The sequence below is a fragment of the Poecilia reticulata genome, chromosome 9 (assembly GCF_904066995.2).
Source record: "Poecilia reticulata chromosome 9, P_reticulata-male-v2, whole genome shotgun sequence".
Lineage (NCBI taxonomy): Eukaryota > Metazoa > Chordata > Actinopteri > Cyprinodontiformes > Poeciliidae > Poecilia > Poecilia reticulata.
This window is the reverse complement of record NC_088838.1, coordinates 19,526,910-19,549,341: the sequence shown is the minus strand read 5'-3', so window position 1 is coordinate 19,549,341 and position 22,432 is coordinate 19,526,910. Positions and strand designations below refer to the sequence as shown.

At 39.2% G+C, this 22,432-nt stretch overlaps 1 protein-coding gene across 1 annotated transcript; it reads left to right on the top strand.

Annotated features, from left to right (window-relative positions):
- Nucleotides 1-225: 225 nt before the first annotated feature.
- Nucleotides 226-22,415, top strand: LOC103470235 (guanine nucleotide-binding protein G(q) subunit alpha). Its single transcript, XM_008418513.3, has 7 exons — nucleotides 226-1,427; nucleotides 14,093-14,277; nucleotides 16,829-16,983; nucleotides 17,071-17,199; nucleotides 17,532-17,661; nucleotides 17,997-18,150; nucleotides 19,517-22,415. Exons 1-7 carry the CDS (start codon nucleotides 1,292-1,294, stop codon nucleotides 19,705-19,707), a joined length of 1,080 nt encoding a protein of 359 aa, XP_008416735.1. The 5' UTR covers nucleotides 226-1,291; the 3' UTR covers nucleotides 19,708-22,415.
- The last annotated feature ends 17 nt before the right edge of the window (nucleotides 22,416-22,432 follow it).

The window sequence follows — 22,432 nt, the reverse complement described above, 5'->3', positions numbered from 1 at the left end:
GCATACATTTTGGGCCGAATAAGCTAAATTAAAAAAAAACTTAATCACCTTGTTTAGACATGTATTTTCACTTGTTGAGAATCACCTTTAAGCAAAACTCTGGAAAATTATTTTCTGTTTTGTGTTAGTATGGTTTAAGATTACTAGTTCACCCCCCACCCCACCCCCATACGGGTGGGATATGAAGGATGGGGGGTTGGGGGGGGTGAACGCTAGCCCCTTACAAAACATTCTAGAAACGGCCCTGGAAACAGGATTTAAGTGGAATTGCTCACGGAACTCAGAGGGCTTCAAACGTGTAGATTCGCACGCTTCTTCTATTCTACAGGTTGGACGGTATTAATACGACACTCCCCCCTGGTCGACGGGAGCCAGACGCAGCCCACGGAGGAGTGGATGGCTTCTGTAATAAAAATACATGAAGAGAATTGAGGAAAAGAAGATTGGTTGGGGGCAAAGCCAGCGACACGGCGTCCTTTTCTTTCTGCCTCTTCCCCGGTGCGGAGCCACGGACCCGTGCGCCGCTTTTTTGGGAGGGGAGGTCACAGTCGGGCATAATTTCGCTGCGACTAGCGAGAGCTCCGTGCGAAATGTCGTTTTCTGTGTGGTTTCCTTGGTTTACCGAGCTGACACGGAGATATAACTGTACTGTATCCCAGCCTAGCGGATCGGAGTGAAAGTCCGCCATATTCTGCCTTACCACGCCCGGGAGTGGAGCCATTGGAAAATAAACGGACAACCTCTCGCTCATGTGTTTTTCTCGCCAACGCAGACTGCGAGTTGGAAAACAAACAAGGTATTTCAGAGATTTAAAATACCATCAGCGTTGAGGACTTTGGAAAGAGCCTGGCCGGCGTACGGATGACAATACCTATCCAGAGCAGTGCGGATGGTGTGTTTTAAAAAGATCTGTTGATCATACAGACACAGGAGATCAGATTATACCCATCGACCGAGCAAAAAAAATTCAACTAAACCCGCTTTCTACTCTGTTTGAAGCTTTCAGCAGGCCCAGAAAGCGAACCGAAACACAGGGAAGAGGGTGGGAGGGGGTGGGGGACTCCAATAATTCCTCTCAAATATCTTATTTTCCGTCTCTACTCCAGTCTGAACACGCAGACCCATTACAGCAGCGGTTCATCACCTAAAGCCGGCCTGTATGAGGACGTTATTGGACATTCACAGGCCTCTGGTTTTCCCTCCGCGACAAATGTGAAATCTGAATGACTCAATACAGAGGGGGGAACAAACGGAGTTATAGTGCGTGTTTGAAAAAGGAAAAGGACCGAGAATGACCCTGGAATCCATAATGGCGTGCTGCCTCAGCGAGGAGGCGAAAGAAGCCAGGCGGATCAACGACGAGATCGAAAGGCAGCTCCGCCGGGATAAGAGGGACGCACGCCGGGAGCTGAAACTGTTGCTTCTCGGTAAGCTTGGCTGGGGGAGGGCAGCGGGATGTGGAGCCTGCATTCCTCCTTCATCAGAAATACCTCTGTGGGGAGGAGGCGGTGGTCTGGTACTGGGGCTTCCCACCTGGGTGAAGTTGGAGGGGAGAAGTGGTTGAAGTGTCCCTCTCCGTTTTAGGAGTCTAGTGCAGAGATTGGCAGCAGGGAGAAGGCCTAGGTGGCTTCCTGTGTTTAAAACCACCTGATTTGAATAACTGTGACCTGTTCGTATCGAGGAAACAAAACCACTCGACGCCTGCGCTATTATGACGGGAACCAACACCTAAAGCACAGCCGGCCCAAGGCAAACACGAACTTAGTAGCTGATTTTGTCACTCAAGTCAAGTTTCATAAATGTTTTTATTCGTACAAAGCTTGGTAAAAGCGTTCCCCCCCACCCCCTGGTAAAGTTGTACTTGTTAAATTGCAGTCAAGGCCAGCTGGTTTTGTGCTCCACCTTTCTAAACAGTACATGTATTGAGCAACATGTACTGATTTAAGGGTTTAAGCTTTAAGGGTTAAAGCTACATGCAGACCTCAAGCTGTGGCAGTGTTAATGAGTAAAAGGAGCTTGTAAACACAGGAGGACGGTGAATCCAATAACCATTTACCAACTGAAAATATGTGCTCTGTAGTTAGCCCATTGACATTTTGGTCAAGGTTAGGATATAATTGAGCTGAAAATTAAAGATCAGAATGAGCCATAATAGGGTCAGATCTGCACTAAATGTCTAAATGCAGGTCCGTTTTCATCTGACCGGAGTAAACAGAAAAAGGAATTAGCAGGGCTCAAGCACAAAACAAACATGACTTCATCTGGTGATATCCATAAAGGGGCTTGATGCCAGTCACCACTTCTCCAAATGTTATTGACACTTATATTGGCACAATTGTAATAACTATTATTATAATAATAGTTATTATTAACATATAATTAATAACTATTAATTATATGTTAATATTTGGAGTTTACTATCACATATGAAACCAGGATTAAATCAGTTCATTCACACCAACTCAAAAGAAGCTGTCTTTTGAATATCTCGCATAGTTATTTGTATTGCTGAACCTGAATATTCTTCCTACGAAAAACAACTTCTGACATCTTGACCGGTTTCTTCTGCTTCCTCCCCCACCCGCCCCCCAATGATTTCACGCAAGAAATCAGAGTCTTGATTTATTTTCTTAAAGAACATCTACAGGTTTACTTCCTTTTAACTCATGTTGTGTATTGACCCATCATAAATCCATATAGTGAAGGTTATCCTTACTGTCCTAAAATGATTCAAGGTGAAAATTGTTGATTTATGTCTGGTGCTAGCTATAAATATTTTATCTACAACATTTGGATCAATTTTCCCCTTATGAGTTTAAGTATCCCCATACTAAAGTTCCATCCCCATGGCTAAAGTTGATAATAGTAAAACAGTTTGTAAAACATACAGAAACGCTTGGAAGGAAGAATGAAAACTTAAAAGAATTGTGTTATTATTATTATTATTATTATTATTATTATTGTTGTTGTTATTATTATATCAATGTGTTAAGGAGAAAAAATGAGGGAACAGGACATTCTGGACACCATTTAAGAAGAGGTAGAGTTTTTTGAGTTTGTGACTTATTTAGTATGGGCTGTTATTTCCAGCCATAACTGCTGTACACTCATACAGTAAAACTTTAAACTGAAGTTACACATTTCATCCTTCTCACACAGAGGCGACTCACTGTTGGAAGAATCATGCAAAGCCAGCTGAGGAATAACGTTTAAATGTTTGTTAGTCGAATACGTTTTGAACTTGTACAGAAATGACACCTAAAACACCAGGAACAGGGGTGGAAATTTTTAGGCTGTTTGCGTATCGATTAGATGACGATTCAGAAAGCCAAGACACTATGATAAATCAGGTTGCGTAACATTGACCTCACACACACACTATGCATACAGATTTTTTTATGTGTGATCTTGTTTGGGGCGCCACAACGTGCTAGCTGCTTCTCATCAGAAGATGCGCAGTGGCCAAGAGGTCGTATTCTGCGGGAATTTCTTCCCATGCATCCCATGTTGGAGATATTTCACCTGCTTGATGATCCCATCACTCTCGCTGTCATTTCAGTGAATTGCGATGTTGTATTAGGAGATCGCTCCATAGCACAAAAACCCTGATTCTCAACAACTCTTGAAGGCAGCACATCCTTTGCAGTAACAGTTGGAATGAACTGTGTCACTAACCTTTGGTTTGTAGTGTGCTCTAGTTTCTTGTGTTTTAAAAGATTACCTTTCAGTTTCACGTGTCTTGCCTTCGGCATGCATATTGCGTTAGACCCTAAATTGACCTTAAGCTAATCTAGTTTTGATATTTGTTGATTGAGTCAGAATCATCCACATCTGTATGGTTTCCCACCTGGAAAAAGTAGAAGTTTCACTTTTTAAGACTGTGTCCTAAACTGAAGAAAAGAGGGCAAGCTACTTAAAACTATGTCAACATGAGGACAAAGGAGTGGCTTATTTGGTTATAAAGTCATAATTGTGATTATATTTGGACCTGAATACGACTTTCATTTGTAATGATTATTTTTGGAGTGTACAATGCGCTAGCATTTAAACATTGATATTGAGGGTATTAATGTTGTTTGGAACGCCCCCAAATCAGATTCTGATTAGGGACCCATACAGCTTTTGGTCATCTCTGCCTCAAAGGTTCTTCCAGGTGGTGTGCTTATTTATGAGTGTGACAAATGTTGGCTGGGCCAAAGTCTGCCCTTTATTGGGTGTAATCAAAACAGTTTTGCAGTTTAAAGCCAAACCCTGGCAATGATTATATCACAGGGCTGCAGGAGACACTTTGGAGCCCTGCTGCCATTCATTTAAAAACATTTGTGTTTAACCACTCAACCATGACTGTGTGCAGTAAGAATTCTTTAAGTCAAGTATAAAAAGATGGCCCGTGTTTACTAGACCTGGGCCGGTAACCGGCATGAAGGTATATCAAGATGTAAGCAATAAGGGGTTTCCAAACCATTCAAATTTTCATCATACAGTTTTTATGGTTAAAAGTCTGATTAACCCCAGTTTTTTCCAGCTGTATGGAGCATATTCTAACTGGCTAAAAGGATAAAATACGGCTTCAATACTTTCCATTAGTTATAATAGTTAATGCCACTGTTTTCACATATTTTCTGTTAGGAAAAACAGTCAAGTTGTCATATTGACCAGCAAATTTCAACTTGTTACCTTGTAAAGAACCAACCAACAAAAGGGCAAAAATATTCTGAGCTGACTATGTTTAGCAGTTGTTAGTCTAAATTGTAATAACACACATAATAGATTATTGTTGAAGCTGCACCTGTGTATTTCAAAAAAAAAGAGGAAAAGAATGATTTTATAATTTTTTTGTTTTTAAGTTTTAAATGGATTTGTTGATACTGTGAAACCCTTGGTATTTTTACTCAAGTCAGTTGTGTCATGTCGGCCCACACCCGGCTTTTCTATTTCAACCTGTTTTGTTACTAATGTAAAGTCAGGGGAAAAGGAGGGTGGTTGACATTTCCTGTAATTGTCATACTTGAGTAATACAAGTTCTTTAGTAGCCATCTGCTTTTTAATTAGACTGAGCATAAAGAACGTTAGATGTGACAACAGGCTGTGGAAAGCAGTGCCTGATACCCCGGTTCTTTAGGAAAGGGACCCAGAAAATCATGCAAAGGAAGCTGGCTGGACCATCACATCCTAGTGTCTACCTCATAATGGATGCGTAAAAGTGATGGGTCAGCAGATGTTAATGGGCTTTGCTCTCCTGTAACATTAAATCGATGTGATGAATGTCCAGTAAAAGGGTTTGAATGAGCTGACTGCCACCATTCTTAAATATGGATATTTTTCTCCTTGTTGCCCCATAAGCTTTCATTAATCCCACCAGTTTGCTTGTTATTCAAACACATGAACTGCCAGCAACAGGTAATGCTTAAAGGAGGTTAAATCAGTGCTAATCCTTGCTGAGCTCCAGTTTTCTTTTTGGCTTTGCCACTGCTAGAAATTCTGGTTCAACTTACTAATAAGCTGCTTCTACAGAGAGTCCAAATTTCAGCTAGACCAGAGAAAAAAAGGGAATTTCTCCAGGAGCTCGAGACGGGCTCATATAGAGGGAAACAACCAATCAAAATATTATAAGTGCCATATTTAAAGTCCTGGAGTTAGTATTGTTTTTGATCTTCTTGATTTAATTCAAAAACACAGTAAAAGCAAAGAATGTCAACATTAATTTATGACCACATAACTTCAATAACATACACTCACTATCTCTCATCCTACTGCTGTTTATCTTTACCTCAACAATCACAGAGTTAAGTAGCTCATTGTGTATAGCTGTGGTTCCACAAAATCATCCAATATAATTAACAAATGCAGAGCGTTACTCTAGTTTCCCAGCGCTGCTGGTACCGATCAGATCGGCTGAATTGTGACGCAGCAAGTTGTTTTAAAATATTATCAAATGAAGCTGGTGGTCTTAAGGCATTTGTTTGCAGGGATGTTGGGATAAATTATATGATTTCTGTAGTTAATCTGTCTGTTGATACTGCTATCCTCCACAAAGCATCAGTATGAAGTAGAGGGAGGGTGAAACGTTTCCTGGATGAGACTGTTAGTGGTGTCGTGACGTGGCACTGACATGGCTCTTTGGTTGTGGAAAACTATACCACTTCTGACTCCGGTTGAATGCAGAAATGGCTTTGGTTGAAAGCCCATTTCTTTATGTTTTGAAATCGGTTTAGTCTGATTTTTGTATTTTATCTGTCTGTCTTCTTGTGGCTCACTCTAGTAGGACGTGTGTAATGACATAATGTTTACAGAGAATGGGCTTAAAGATGTGGTCCTATAAAACAAACAAAACATTTTGAAGCTGAGCTAAATATGCTTTGCAGCCATGAGCCACGTGTTTTGTTTGTCTCCAGAAAAAAAATCTTATTTTAACAAAAAATATATATGTCTGTCCAGCTCACATATTTATAGGTTTAGAGATACAGGCTATGTCAGAACAATAGACCTAGAGGTGCAGGTGCTCTACAAACCACAGATGCTTGTTCGTGTTGCAAGAAAAAACGTTCAGCTGCTAAAGCAATCTGGACTGACTACCATTGTTGTTTTAAAGCTCACTTAATGTAACTGCTGATCTTCTCCACTTCATAGAAACATTGTGTGTCTCTCTGTTGTGTATTATTACACACCAACACTTCGAGTGGTCGACTTACCCAAAAGAAGTTGTATGTGTGGTTCGATAACCCATATTCCGTAATGCATTGTGGGTTTTTAAACTCCCCAATTGTCTCGTTTCCTGTGGGACTGGATTGGAAAAGTTTTGCTTTAGACTGTCCCTCGCATCGAGACAATTTTTTTTCTCTCTCTGCGTGTGTGTGTGTGTGCGTGTGTGTGTGTGTGTGTGTGTGTGTGTGTGTGTGTGTGTGTGTGTGTGTGTGTGTGTGCATGCATGCATTTCAAACCACTAATGTCTTAATGTTTGCATAGTCTTAATAATATCTACCAAACCTGTGTATGTCGAAACCTTCGGACAACACAATTAATTTGGGAGTTACAATAATTATCTTATTATATCAGTTGTAAGTAGCTCTATACCCCCCATTTTCCCCAGTCTACTTCTATTTAATACCCACAATTGCTTGTTGACTAATTTCTCACATTGATGTAGCATTTTTGATTGTCGTGAATTATAAACAGCAACAATTGCAATAAAATTTTTAATTCTAGTGTATAATACACATAATTACGCATCGTACATTTAATAGATACCTGCATGGCACAGCAATCATAGTTCCACTAACATAAATACTGCTCTTGAAAATAATTGCAATGCACTTCCCTGGGACACCAGTCCTGCAAAGAAGTGTAATGGCACTATACTGCACACACAAGCTGCATTTAGTCATATTTTCATGTTTATTGACTATTGATGTACTCAATGAAAAATAGGTTAATGGATTTATTTAACTGAATACCTACAAATGGGACCCTCAAAGTTACTTTGTTGCCTTGAGATGTGGTGACTGTGGCCATCGGAGGATGTTGAACTTGATGACATGTTCAAGAAAGCAGCTTGAGATGATTTAAGCTTTGTGGCATGGTGCATTGTTTTGCTGCAAGTAGGCATCAGAAGATAGATGCACTTTGTGGTTTTAAAGGAGAAGATGTGGTCAGCAACAAACATCTTGGTAGTTTGTGGTGTTTTAACAATCAGTTGGCATGCTTGTTATGGATGAACGACTTCATGTTTTAATCTGTGTGAATTGCATTGTCTCAGTTTTCTGGTATTAATTGACACAAGTGGCACCCAGTGGGGTCTTCTGCTGTAGACTGTCTACTTCAAGGTGCAGCCCTTCCATCCATTATCTTACGTACTTATCGTCTATTGTGTCTATTTCCAGCAGTCAAAAGGCGAGAGTGAGGGTACACCCTGGACAGGTTGCCAGTCCATCGTAAGGCAACACAGAGACAGACGGGACAAACAACCATGCACGCACACCCACACCTAGGGAGAATTTAGAGAGACCATTCAACCTGACAATCATGGTTTTGGACTGTGGGAGGAAGCCAGAGTACCCAGAGAGAACCCACGCATGCACAGGGAGAATGTGCAAACTCCATGCGGAAAGACCCGGATTCAAACCCAGGACCTTCTTGCTGCAAGGCAAGTTGCAAGCTACCAACCGCACCACTGTGCAGCCCTCGAGGTTCAAGTGGTTGTTCATTCATGGATGTCATTCCTTATTCCTTGGTTATAATGAGAAATCTTTTAATGTACTTTTCTTTTTTTAACCATCTCTGACCATTTTCTTCAGACCTTTAGCATTAACACACGCATTTTTATCCATGCACTGCCACCACTGCTCACCACAGTGAGCACCATAATCCCATGTCTTCCCATTTTTGAAGCTCATTTTGATGTTCACTTTGAACATCAGAAATTTGTATTCACCATCTTTGAATGCACTGAGTTTAGTTGCCATGTGATTGACTTCATTCAGATCATCTTATTGATTATTGCGCCTGTTGATCAACTGATGAAGGCCCACCAACATTACGATCCTAATCCTTCTTGGAATGTCAAAATAAGTAGGCACTCAACAACGTGGCTTGTATTTGAACCACTTTAGGCATTTGGACGGTGCGCTTGATTGTTGCTACATAAAGCTCAACGCTGGAGAAATTCTCCACAGGTTTAGGTTTCAAGTTGTAAGTCACATCTCTATGAAAAAGAGCCCAGAACCCCTATATCTTAACAGCTTGTTTTGTATAACGTGAAAGGACAGGTATATTGTGAACCTGGGAGTTTACACGATTAAAATTTGGCTTAAGTTGCCAATTATGTTTAAAGGACAACTGGAAAAAAATACCTAATAAAGTGGACGTTGAGTGTGAAATACATTGACTCTTACACACCAGACTCAAACATTTGACTTAATTAGGCTTTGACAAATTGGTGGCTCAATTACAAAAGTGGCACAGCCCAAATTACATTCTTTGGAGACCATTGGACCTACATTTGAATGGCTGTCTTTTTAACAAATGTACTTTTTTACTGTATTTTACTGTACACGCAGACTAAATCAGTGACAAAAACATCAGACGCCACTGGAACATTTCATGTTTTATAATTACTTTTACAGTGACTAAGCTGTGTTTCACAACGCTGAACTGCTTTTCAGTTTTTCAGCATGTTTATAGCACTGCTTTATTTGGGCATAAATTATATGTTTTTTTTCTTTTTCTTTTTTGGGGGGTTTTCAGAAACATTTTGGTACAGGTTTATCTGCACAATCACTCTCAGCTGCTTTTAGAAGCCAGATGAAAGCCGCTGTGGGAACTTTGTCAAGGCCATTGCTGAACAAAGTCCACATCGGCGTGTAACCAGCCTTTAACAAACACGTTTGTCACTGAGAGAGGAAGAACGCCGAATGTCACATGATTCCTGTATGAAAGCGGCTGGATCAGCAGGGCAACAGAAAGCCTCTAAAAGTAATAAAAATGTGCGATAAATTAAATGTTTCACATGTCTAAAAGCTCTGATAGTTTTCCTAGCGACAGTTTAAAACTGAGTGTTGAGTAGGTTTTAGTCCCAGGAGAGGCCTCCTGAAAGTGAAAATTAAAACAGTCTGCTTAATAAAAGATGAAGTTCATATATTACCATTTCCTATTATTGAGTTGAAGAGCTGCTTTGAGTTGTCAAATTCCTGGGAGGGGAAAGTAAAACTAGATTTTTAACTGACATTTTATTTTGTGTCGAAATACTTAAATCAACCTTCTGATGTTTAGAGTTTTAGAATCAGGGCAACGATTATTTAAATTGTGAGTTTAGCCAGATTATGCAGGAGGGTGACATTTTTTTACTTGCAATTTTTAATTCTTCAGAAAAGGGCTTTTCTCGTCAGATGTGAACTTTGCAGGTTTTGCTAAGCTTTTGGCAGAATTGCTGCTGAAAACCGAGTGCTTGTACAAAGGGAACACAGAGTATTACAGTTAAAAGCTGAGGGTAGAATGATATTCTTAGGTTAACTCTGCTTGAGGCGATGCGGCAAATTTATTCTGTTTTCACACATGAATTTGAGTTTGCTGCATTGAACAAACACTCATGCTGTGGACACCCAAGCCCACACAGTTTGTTCATTTCCTTTCTCGCCACCTGAATGAGTTAAATTCTTGAATCTTGTGGCTTGTCATCATAGCTGCTGAAGGTCAAAAATGGATTAATTCCAGGTCTGTTCAGGCTGCATGATATTAGAAAATCTTTTGATGGCGATATTTGTAAATATTCTAATGATATCAGTTCCAATATAGACCTATTCTCTTTTTTTCCCCTTCTTTCTCATCTCTGCTTCCTACCTAATGTGACCTTTAGCATTTTTAGACTTGATCATTGTTGTCCAGCAGAAACATCTGCTGCACTGGCTAAATAATCTCAGACTTTAGCTCCTCTTGGATATGGTTAAATAATCTTTTAAGACCCCACAGTCCTGAATTATTTTAAGGAATTTTGTCAGAAAAACTGCAATTTATCAACACAGTGTAACTATTACAACCAAAAAGAGATCACATCAGAGGTATTTTCTAACTACTACTAGTTAGAAAATACCTTCGCCTGCTCAATGTCTAGCCTTGTTAACATGCATAGTTGTTTCAATGGGAAGTCAAAACCAGCTACATCGCAAAGTTTGACAGATGGATGAAATGCTCTGTGTTCTTACAGTAAAAGTATGTTATTTCTGCAAATACAAAATGTGATTATAGCACTGAATCCGGCCTTTTGAAGAGTTTTTAATGTGTTTTATCTGGCTTAGGTTGATTACCATTTTAATGACCTGTTTAGAGCAGTGGGTTCATTAGTGTTTCAAATCCGACATGGCCGAGAATTAGGAATGTCAAACTTTTTCATCATCCTCTGCTTCTTTTTTACGTGGAGTTCCACAAGGTTCTGTTTTCAGCCCCCTTTTGCACATATTTTCTAGCCCTGACTCTGTGCTCATTTTCACAAATTAGCAGATTTTTTTTATTTTCTTTTCTTTTAAGTATGAATGAAACATCATCCATATTCTTAGGTTGGAGATGCACCAGTCAGATTTTATAAAGGGTTATGTTCAGCTGGACATCAGGCCCACTGTCCTGTACCTTCTAGGTGTTTCCCTGCTGCCTCACACCTGACTTAAATAAATTATTAACAGGCCTCTGAAACACTTGATTGCAGATCAGGAGGTAATTCAATCTTTAAATCAGGTGTGGTGGAACAGAGACACATTTAAGGCATAATTGACTATGAGAACAAGGGTTAAGAAACACTGACCCAGATTAACTTACTCCAGTTTAATGCAATGTACATAGAGTTAACTTTTTTTTAAATTCTCTCTTTTGACTGATTTGTAGCAGAGCCAGGTCATTGAAGTGGTTTAATACAGTAAAAGTCTGAAAATGTACCTGGCAACATGTTCCCATATTTTCCTAATCAATCATCCGCTCTATAAATGCTGGGTTTCACTGTTCATTTCTCCGTGTTCAAGTTTTACTTGCTAGCATTCGGATGTGTTGTTTAAATGAGTTGTATTTGTTTTTATTCAAGCATTTGCCAAATAATGCCTTTGGCGAATAGAAAGTATTTATTCCTGTTCCACTAGTAGAAAAATTAACAACAATTCAGAATTATTACCTGAAACAGAAAATGCTTAAAAGTCCTGACATCTATTGAAGTACAGAGAGGCATGGCTTCTGACCATTATTCCGTGTCACCAAAGTAAAGACAGGTCAAGCCCAGCAGGTATGTCTCAGAAGGCCCCCACCATCTTATCCATTTTCAGTCATTGTTGAGGTGGAGAAACTGAGCTGCCACATGAACAAATCATCCTAGTCTGTGGGATGAATATGCAAAGAGTGGCAGGAGTGTGGGGTTTTACATGGGTGGCAGTTTGGGCATCAAATTGTGCTGGGGTGTGCCTGACCACCAAAAGTGGGAGATGTAATAATAGGGTAGGCTGTTTTCGGTGCTTGGTGTTCTGCAGCAGCCTTCAGGCTGGAGGGCTTGGCTATTGAGCACTTCACGATGTTTTTGTCTGGCTTCTAAATTAACTATCGTATGACGGGAAGACCATTTTCACGTTACTATAATGGTGCAGGGCAGCAGATTTGGACTGATGTTTGTTGTTTATTCCACAGAAGTTAATATGGCTTAAATTGGTATGCAACATCTTGCAAAAGTATCATTGTTTTTCACGTTTGTTCACATTACAACCAAAAACCTCGCCACTGGGATTTTACGTGATGACGTGTATTATCAAAACAAAGTAATCCATAATTTTTGAAAGTTTGTTGTGGATTTGTATTCAATCCCATTTATACAGATAATAAAATCTGTCTTCAGAAGTCAAATGTTTTCTAAAAAAATTCCTTCTAGTATGAAATAATGACCCAAAACACACACCAGGTCAACCATGCTTTGGATCAGAAAGTGTTGTTCCATTGAAACCAGTCAGTTGTAGCAACACTTAAATGGCTGTTCAGATGCTCTCCATTCAGTCCGCCGGAGCTTCAGCTGTGTTGTAAAGAATAATGAATAAACCTCCTGACGTAGATCAATGATATGCAAAGCGTGTACCTGGATGCTCCAAATCACATGCCTCACATGTCACCTCTGTGCTATTTTGTTTTCGTCCGTCACAAAAAATCTCCCTATGAAATACGTTGACCTTTGTGGCTGTAACATGGAAAAATGTAAATTTCAAGTGTTACAAATACTTATTTAAGGCATGAAGATACAATGCAAATGAGTGCAACCTTTCAAACTCATCCACTGTGGCATACTTGGTTACTCTAGACTACAGACCTGCTTTTCCACAGTTATTCCTTTCAGAGATGGTATAAAGTTAGACTGTCCCTTTGCCAGGATTCTCAACGAACCAAAAGAGAAACTACATCCGCACGTCTTCACACCCAAATACCTCCTGTCATCACTCAGGGGAGAGCGTTGCTCTTGGTCTGTCACCAGAGCAGACCGGAAAAAAGAAACCCACACATGTGAGACTGTAGAAGTGAGTGAGCACATGCTGCAGGTTTGAGTCCAAATACTGTACATGTGGGCATATTGATTTGTGTTTTTGTTTTATTCAATGTTTTGGCACAGAAAACTAGGAGCTTGATTCCCCTCCTAAAAAAAAAAAAAAACTTAGGTTTTAAGATTTACAACCATGCAAATTGTTTTTAGCACTGCTAAATTGAAGTACAATTTTATCACAACTAGTCATTATTTGCAAATGAGGTAACTTGTTTTTTATTTGTCAACTTGTGTTCCTACTTCAATGTTTTTTGGGGGGCAAGAAAGACGTGAATAGAAATGAATGTACATGTTTATAGTCACCACTATTACTAATAAGTTAGAATCTTTTTGTTTCATATTTAAACACAAATTGAAGTGAAGGGCTACTTCGGTTGAATGAAATCGTAAGCAAAAAAATGAATAAATCTGTTACTTTATGCTCTACAAGAATGGAAACATGTCACCTCCTCTGGCGTCTTTTTAAAAGGACATTATTAGCTTTTTCCATGTGTAGGGAAAAGTATATAACATGAGTCAATGTTGGTTATTAGCTACAATAGCAACATTAATGTTTATATTAATTTCAGCCCACGTTTTTATGTCTGTGCATTCCTACTAGTAACACTTTTGCGTCGTCAATGTGTCCATGAAGGATTACATTCACTAAACTAATGCAACTTTAGTTGCCTCTGGCCAGGCGGACTGAAGAGTGTGTTCACAGCTGCATTTAGTTCAGAAGGGACACAATCGCATCACTCTGGATGCAGTTAGTGCCACACTGTTTTTACTCTTCTGGAAAAACTGTCGGAGCCAATGAAAACAGGCATGATTCATGTTGCTTCTCAGCAAACGAACTAATACAACACATTAAAGAAATTGAATAAGGCGCAGTAGTAATAAAATTACTTATCGCTTTTGGGGAGAATGCTGTACATTTTCTACGTATGTTACTTAAGTGTTTCAATTTTGTCCGTTTCTGTCGTCATTTAAAACCCAGTTTGGTAAATACACTGTAAACAAACTCTGTCCTTTTTTTCTCTCCTTCCTCGTCTAACTTTTTAGGAACTGGTGAAAGTGGGAAGAGCACATTCATCAAGCAGATGAGGATCATCCACGGTGCCGGTTACTCCGACGAGGACAAACGGGGTTTCACCAAGCTCGTCTATCAGAACATCTTCACGTCCATGCAGGCTATGATCCGAGCTGCAGAGACGCTGAAGATCTCCTACCAATTAGACTCCAGCAAGGTATTTGAGATCTTTTCCCTCAAGCCTCTTAAACGGGCAGAAATAACAGAAATGACTGTGGTAATTAACGGTCACAAGGGTTTGGGATAAAGCGAGTAAGTTCGCTCCAAGTGTTTCAGAGCACAGCCGAATATTTTTAGAGTGCAGTCTATCTTATTTGGAGCAGCCATCCATAATAACTTCCTGCTGATTTTTACACTTCCTGTGTCCTTGTAGCTCTCCAGAGCTCCATTACACCCTTTGTGCATGTCTCTGTGCTCTCACATACAGTCGATACACACATACGGACATATTGAAGCAGAGAAAACCAGACTTTTTCTGTCTGTCATTTCAGCTGCTGGGTTTTACTCCTCTTTGGCTTGAGTTGCCCCTGTAGTTGTAGCTTTGGGAGCGGGGGGCAGTGACCTCTTACTCGCCATTTATTCCCTGCGAGAGTGACGAGTGGGATGATGCCAAGCCTAGAGGTTGTCACCTTGGTAACATTCAAAGCTACAGCAGTTTTTTTTGTGGTCTTTAGTAGTATTTTGAAAATATTTGATAAAACCTAATTAAAAACTGACCTCTGAACTAAAGTGTTTGATGCTAAAATTTGCTTGGTGTTTAGGTTTCCTCTGCAGCCTGGAAAAGTAGTGAAAAATCTAAATTTTGGACCAAAATTCTATGTAATCTCAAATTTAAATGAGCAAATTTTATCTGGTGGTTTGACATAAGAACATAACTTGGATTGTACCGGGTTTCTGTTGTTACGGTTTGACAATTTACCTCCTCACTTGCGTCTGTATTCTGTCGTATTAGTGTGCATTCTTATCCATTAGCCTTGAACATAAGAAATAATGCAACTAATTTGTGCGCTTTCACTTCATTTCACATTATGTTAAACATGAAATTACATCAACTCTTCAATTTGCGTCTCCTTACATGATTGGATTTAACCAGAAAATAGAAAATAAAAACCACAGTTGAAGAATCAGTTTTAGAGAATTGTTGAGGCGAATTAGGCATATAGATATAAAGTCTTATCAATTGCTACCCAATGCAGAGTAAAACTTTGCCCATTTACAGACTTTTTTTTCTGTTTTTGGCTTTTTATCATAAACTGAGTTAATGCGAAAAGTTTTCAAATATTTATTAAGGGAAAACTAAAACAACCTTGTCCTAAGTGAAATTCTTCCCATTGTTTAATTATTAACTAAACTGTGATTAAGAAAAAAATGTTGTGTCTGACAACATGAAGCAGCCTACAGGCCATTATACCCAGATAGAAATCTCAATCTGGTATAAATGCTGAGGTATGATCTCCACTAGGCCGTTCATTAATGAAAACCCTTCAGTTTGGCTGAAATCAAGCAAACACAGCTAGTTTTCACAAACTCTTGATGTCTTTTGTTGTCACAAAGAGTGACTCAATTGGTTGTTTGGTTTGGGGGCAATCACTTTTCCACAAAGCACTCGCTTATTTAAAATCATTATTTGGAAACTGCTTCTTACATCTACTCAGGTTATGCTGTGCTGATATTAAATGTTTTCCGGTGATCTGAAACATTTGATTGCGAGACAAAAAGCAAAAACAGAAGAAAACTGCACGGGTGTAAATTCTCTTTCATAGCGCTGCAGGTTCCAGTTCACTTGTGTTCCTGTGTTAAAACGGGAAGTGCTTGTCTGGGACAAAGGATGGCAGTCGCGTCACACAGGAAGTGAAAATGAAACCTGACAATCATGTTTGCCATGTGTCTGGTCATTTACAGTGCTTAAAAGGCAGATGCAGCTGATATTTGCACATTTTAGTGACAAAGTTGTGCTTCCAAAACAATTTATAAGCGTACGATGAAAGAATGCCATGTTATTGCATATTAAACAATGAAATGTCTATTTTCTTATTTAAAAAGGATTTGAATTATTTGTTTATGTGTATCTTTTAATATATTATTTTATAATTGTATTAAAAAAAAGCTTAAGTGGTTAACTGCAGGATGTACGTACCTTTTTTTATTGAAATAATCAACAGATTCATCAATTTACTAAAACAGTCGTTAGCTGCAGCTCTAATTGGTTCTTTCAATGGGTTTCATGTTGATTTATGTCTTATGAACCACTGGGCAAGTAAATTACAGTGGCATTATGTAATAATACGTCAGTAACTTTGTAGACAGTTTTCTACTAGACACACGTGAAAACAATGACAAGGTTTGCAAATTTCCTGGCTTCTTTAGTTTAAATCTGTGAGAGAAACGGCCTCGGCAGGCAGTCAGCCACATGTTGCTCTCTCAAACACAGAGAACTTTTGACAGGAATCTGGGGCAGCAACGCTTTCTGCTTAATTTCTTTAAAATCCTCTGTGGGATTTCAGCTTCAGATATTAGCTGCATGCTGAGCCTGGGGTCCAATAAAATGTCCCAAGTGATTGAAAATATGAACTATTAATAATGAGGACACTGGCTTTTTGTAGAAATCTCTTTTGTGTGTGTGTATTCTTATTCACATTTTTTTTACCATTTACAGGTGTTTCTGTCTTGTCTTAGCAGTTTTTCAGTTATGTTTTTTCACCCACTAGACTAATGCCAACATTGTTAGAGACGTGGACGTAGAGAAGGTCACCAGGTTGGAGAGTCCTTACATAGATGCCATCAAGAACTTGTGGAAAGACCCCGGCATCCAGGAGTGTTATGATCGAAGGAGGGAGTACCAGCTCTCAGACTCCACTAAATAGTGAGTAGAGCAGGACATCAGCTTGAGCTGGAGCTATGTTGTAGATGCCATGGTAATGAGAAACCATTTTCTGCTGCGTCTCTGTAGTTACCTGGACTCACTGGACCGGATCGCCCAACCAGTCTATCTTCCCACCCAGCAGGACGTGTTGAGGGTTCGAGTCCCGACCACGGGCATTATCGAATATCCATTTGATCTCCAGAGCGTCATATTCAGGTGAGGAGCAGGTGGTGCCATATAACTTTGTGGACATTCATATTTCAACATTATTCTGTAAATGTTCTTAATTTATCGAGGAAAAACTGAAACGTAAAAAAGCTTTTTTACTTCGACAGTTACTTAAACTAAATTCTTTAAAAAATAAAAATAAAAAAAAAACCTCAGTAATACCAAATGTGTTATCTGGTACACAAAGGATCTCCTGTAGCAGTCTGTGTTGCGTCAGATCTGAAACAGATTCCCTGTAATACGGACTGCTACAGGACGGTCATAGCGAGAAAGATTAATGATGATGAAGATGATGATAACTGACTCTTCGGCTGGGACAGGATGGTGGACGTCGGGGGTCAGAGGTCGGAGAGGAGGAAGTGGATCCACTGTTTTGAGAACGTCACATCCATCATGTTCCTGGTCGCCCTCAGCGAGTACGACCAGGTGTTGGTGGAGTCGGATAACGAGGTAAATTTCTGGGGGCACTTGGGGTCATTATTTTGTTTTGTTTTTGTAAGAAAGAGAGGGGAAGAGATTCGCTTTAGGAGAATATTGCATCTGTGTCAAGGCGTTAAAACCAGATTAATGAGCAGGTTAAATTACCTCCAAACTGACCGTTCTCTTTTAACGGTCTTCTTCTCCCTGCTCCCTTTTCTGTGCACTGAAACATTTATTACAGTCTCTTCTTAATGAGTTTGAACACTGTGCTTTAATTAAACTCTCTCTCTCTCCTCCTCTCCCTTTCTCCTTGTTTTTGTCCCACCTTCACCAAACCACACTCACTTTCACGTCCCCCTGTGCAGAACCGGATGGAGGAGAGTAAAGCTTTGTTTAGAACGATAATCACATACCCCTGGTTCCAAAACTCTTCTGTCATTTTGTTCCTGAACAAGAAAGACCTGCTGGAGGAGAAGATCATGTTCTCCCATCTGGTCGACTACTTCCCAGAGTACGACGGTGAGTAGCGCACCAAACGCCGCCAGCCAAGAGCTCATTTCTCAGGTCTTTTCAGCTGCTTGAAAGTTGGTAATGATGGGCCTTCATGAGAAGATTAGGCACTTTTTAGGTTTTTGGTCTGGAAAACTCTGAAATCTATCAGTATTTTGAAGTATGAAGAAAGTAAATGCAGAAATATGTGTTTTTCAGCACTTATTTAGTTGTCTAAATGAATTAATTCTTTCTTCCGTTGTTTTTATTTCTCTCTCTCTCAATGCATATTTTTCTCCTGTTGGATCCAAACAGAACCACAGGCACAACGATGAACGTTATGCTCTGTTTAAAAACATGCATCTAACTAGTCAGTTAGAATGTAAATTTTGCTGGAAAGTGATCATTTACAGCAGTGAAACATTTGTTTGGTTATAGACGACTAGACAAACAACTGTTGCCCCCTGCTGGTGGCAGGATAGAATGCAGGTTTATGTTTGTGAGTTGTGTATTTCTTTGCTGCACATTGTTGGATCCTATGATGTTTGAACTGTCAAATTATTGCTCTGACTGTAGCTGAGAACAAGTTTAGAGTGGGAGCTGTTTTTTGTAGCTGTACTTCATTGATAACGTTCATGAGAATAAGTCAGAAAGGGCAGGAATCTGGCAATCGTACTGCAGAAACGTCTTAACTGGATCTGCCTTGGTATAACTTTAGTGGTGTATATTAAAATTTAAAAGACAACTAAAAAAATTTTTTTTTTAAATAAATAAATATATATATATATATATATATATATATAATATATATACTGCTCAAAAAAATAAAGGGAACACTTCAGTGTTCACTTAAATGTCAAAGTGTTCCCTTTATTTTTTTGAGCAGTGTATATTCTAAAGGATTTAACTAACCATATAACAACAGAATGAATATCCATGTGAAAGACACTATCATTTAAGCCAGTCCACTAAGCGATTAATCAATTAATTGCATGATTAATTAAAATGATCTCAATAATTTTCATTCTGATATATTTTGAAGGAAAATTTTGTTTAGGGATGTCATAATACATTTTATTGATGATTTTGGTTGTGTGTGTGGTCTTTATTTACGTTTTATTTATAGTTTTTGGTTGTCGTGTTTAAACCATCTTCCGTTCCTGTGTGAAGTATTCTTTGCAAGGTTCTATTGTCTTTGGGACGGCAAACTTGCATTATTATGCCATTATGAATACATTAGTTGAAAAGGGTCTTAAGACAATGATATCGCAGTAATTTCTGGGTCAGCTTCTCATCCAGAAAAATTTGTTGTCACGACGGACCTACTAGCAACACTGACGTAAACAAGCATTTAATCAGTTACCAGCTGGTTGCTGATGTTTTCCTTCCTCTGCAGGATCTCAGAGGGACGCTCAAGCAGCTCGAGAGTTCATCCTGAAGATGTTTGTGGACCTGAATCCAGACAGCGATAAGATCATCTACTCTCACTTCACCTGCGCCACCGACACGGAGAACATCCGCTTCGTCTTTGCAGCCGTCAAAGACACGATCCTGCAGCTCAACCTGAAGGAGTACAACCTGGTGTAGAGTGCGGCTCCTCCCTGAAACACTGACTGACTCGATCTGTGAAAAGATAGCTTTCACACACACATACACACAGCCACACACACACACACGCGCACACACACACACACACACACACACACACAGAAATACACGCTTACAAATTATCTAAGGAAAACAAAATCTAACAGTTGCATAATACTAATTTATTTGCCCTTTGTTGACCTCTTGGTACACGAGGGGTTTCATTTTGCTATTTAAGGAGCTCCATCACATCTGCCTTTTTATAAACGACCTTTCTTTTTGTAACCCTCCTCATCTATCATCCTCTCCAAAGGTTCGCCATGAACGTTAGCTTAACAGGAAGTGATGTAACATCTCTCTTATCAATAGCCTCTTTTTTTTTTTAATACATCTTGTTGGCATGTCTCCTGTAATGTTGCCATAAACTGTGATTTTTAAATTATTTGAGATTGATTTGATATTGATTGACTTCAATCATTATTCTTGTTACATTGTTTTGGTACCATTCAGAGATTTGAGCACATTTACTGCTTATTCGGACACAAACGTGAAGTTCAGGACAAGAAGGAGAAATCGCCTGAGCGACGAGGTGTTGAAGATGCCTTCCACAGACTGCCGGGATGAGAGGGGCTCTAGATTTCTGACACATTTACTAAAAGTGTTTTCTTTAAACCGTGCCACACCGAAGCTTTTTTTTTCAAATTGTAATTATTACCGATGCCAAAAACAACTTGAGCACAAGAATGCTGGTGAGGAGAGAAAAGAGCAGGAGTAGCAGACGGACATGTTGATCGACCATGCAGGTTATGAAGTGTCCACCGTCCAGTCCAATCACAGCTTAGCAGTATCTCTGTGTCCAATCACGGCCCGGCTTTCCAGACTGTTGTAGCTGAACAAGAAGTGGAGAATAAATCTGGTCGGTTGCTACGTAAAGAGGCAAAAAAAAAAAAAAAAGGGCAGTGTTGATATGCAGTTTGTACCAAAGTAAAGCCCTTCTTGTTTATAATTGGCACCTCTTTACATGTGACTCTCAATTTACTTTGGACTATATTTTTTTTAATTATTATTTCCCTGCAACATAAGCCTGTAATTTTCGTTTATTGAGGCATAGTGCAATTATGAATGCTATAATCATTGTACATACATCTCACTTTCTCAATATATATATAGAAATATATATATATTTGTATGTGATAGCATCTTTGTTGGCTTTGTAATCATTACTTTTTTGGGCAGATTGAATGTTCAGTATTGAAAATGCGTATCTGTGTAATTGTTTGTCCAATGGCTCGATTTTTGGAAGAGGAAAAATGTATTTACTTGCTCTGCTTTTGTTTCCTTTCATTTGTCAGAGGAGAATGTACATTTTTGCAGGGTTTCCCCCAGTGTATTATAAGCCTGGCGGCCCACCAGGCTTTACTTGTGCCCCACCAGGCTTAGCATTGCTTATTTATTTAAAAAAAAAAAAAAGTTAAACGTCTGCATTATTTAAGACTTTGTAATTAGTGTTCAGATATTAATTTTCCAATCACACATAATTATCAAGTGACATTTTCAGATTTTCTGTCAACTTTAAACATTTTTTTTACTCAGAAACACGACGGATTGCTGGATGAATGACTGCCGAGCGCCCCAACCACCAGGCTTAGCAAGCTTTCTGGGGGAAACCTTGTTTTTGTGTTGCGTTGTGTTGCGTTGCGTTGCGTTCATTTCTCATTAAGGAAACACTGCTTAGCTTCAGAATGTGGAACATTAGTATCAGATTAGTGCTAATCGAAGCCGTTTCCTTAAATTTACAGTCTTGTTCCTCGTCTTTGAGAAATGGCGACCCGAATCACATCTACACGACTAATTCTAACATTTGAACTCTTAGCAGGCTTCAGATCAGTTCGCTTTTTTTCCCTGACTCGTAACTCTTTGATTCTGGAGTCTTTTTAATAAGTATTGATGAGCTTTGGAGCCTCCTCAGCACATGCTGTGGTCCTGAACACGCTTTCTTCACCCCTTCGCATTAATAGCCGACATGTTTCGTAGGATCAGAACGGTGGAGCCAAGCCGAGAAGGACGGCAGGAGAGCTGCTGAGTTGAAGCGTTTTTGAAGACGACTAAATTTTCTGGGAAACTTTCCTGCATACTGAGACAAAGTCAGTGTTGAAATCAAGTAATTAATGTACAAAAATTGAAATTGTAAGTAGAATTTAGTGGTTCTTTTCAAGTTCTTTTTTTTTTTTTTTTACTTTTTCATCTCGATCGCCACAGTTTTATTAGAATGTACAGTATTGGTTCTTTTTTTAATTTATAAAACAAGAAAAATACAGTTCACGTGTACATATTGCCTTATATTAAGCTGTGCCTCTGAAGTCTCTCACAAAGGCACTTGTTCTTTTTTTGTTGTTGTTTTTTAGGGGTTTTTTGTGAGAAGTGAAGCTAAAGCAGCTGATAATGTCTCGTTGTAATTTTTGTTTTGGCTTGGTGTTTTTTGTTGTTGTTGTTTTTCCACGCTGTGAGAAGCTCTGGGAACAGCTCTGATTTGTAGCTCATGTGACGTAACAGCAGGACATTATAAGCACATCATGAACGAACTGGAATCACATTTCTGTTCATTTCTGTTGTCGCATCTGATTCATGTCTTAAATGTTTCTACCACAGTGCATTATGATGCATTGAACTGCCTGGCACGGATTAAAACGGCATGGAGGCGTGCAGAATGAGATTTTTTATTTTA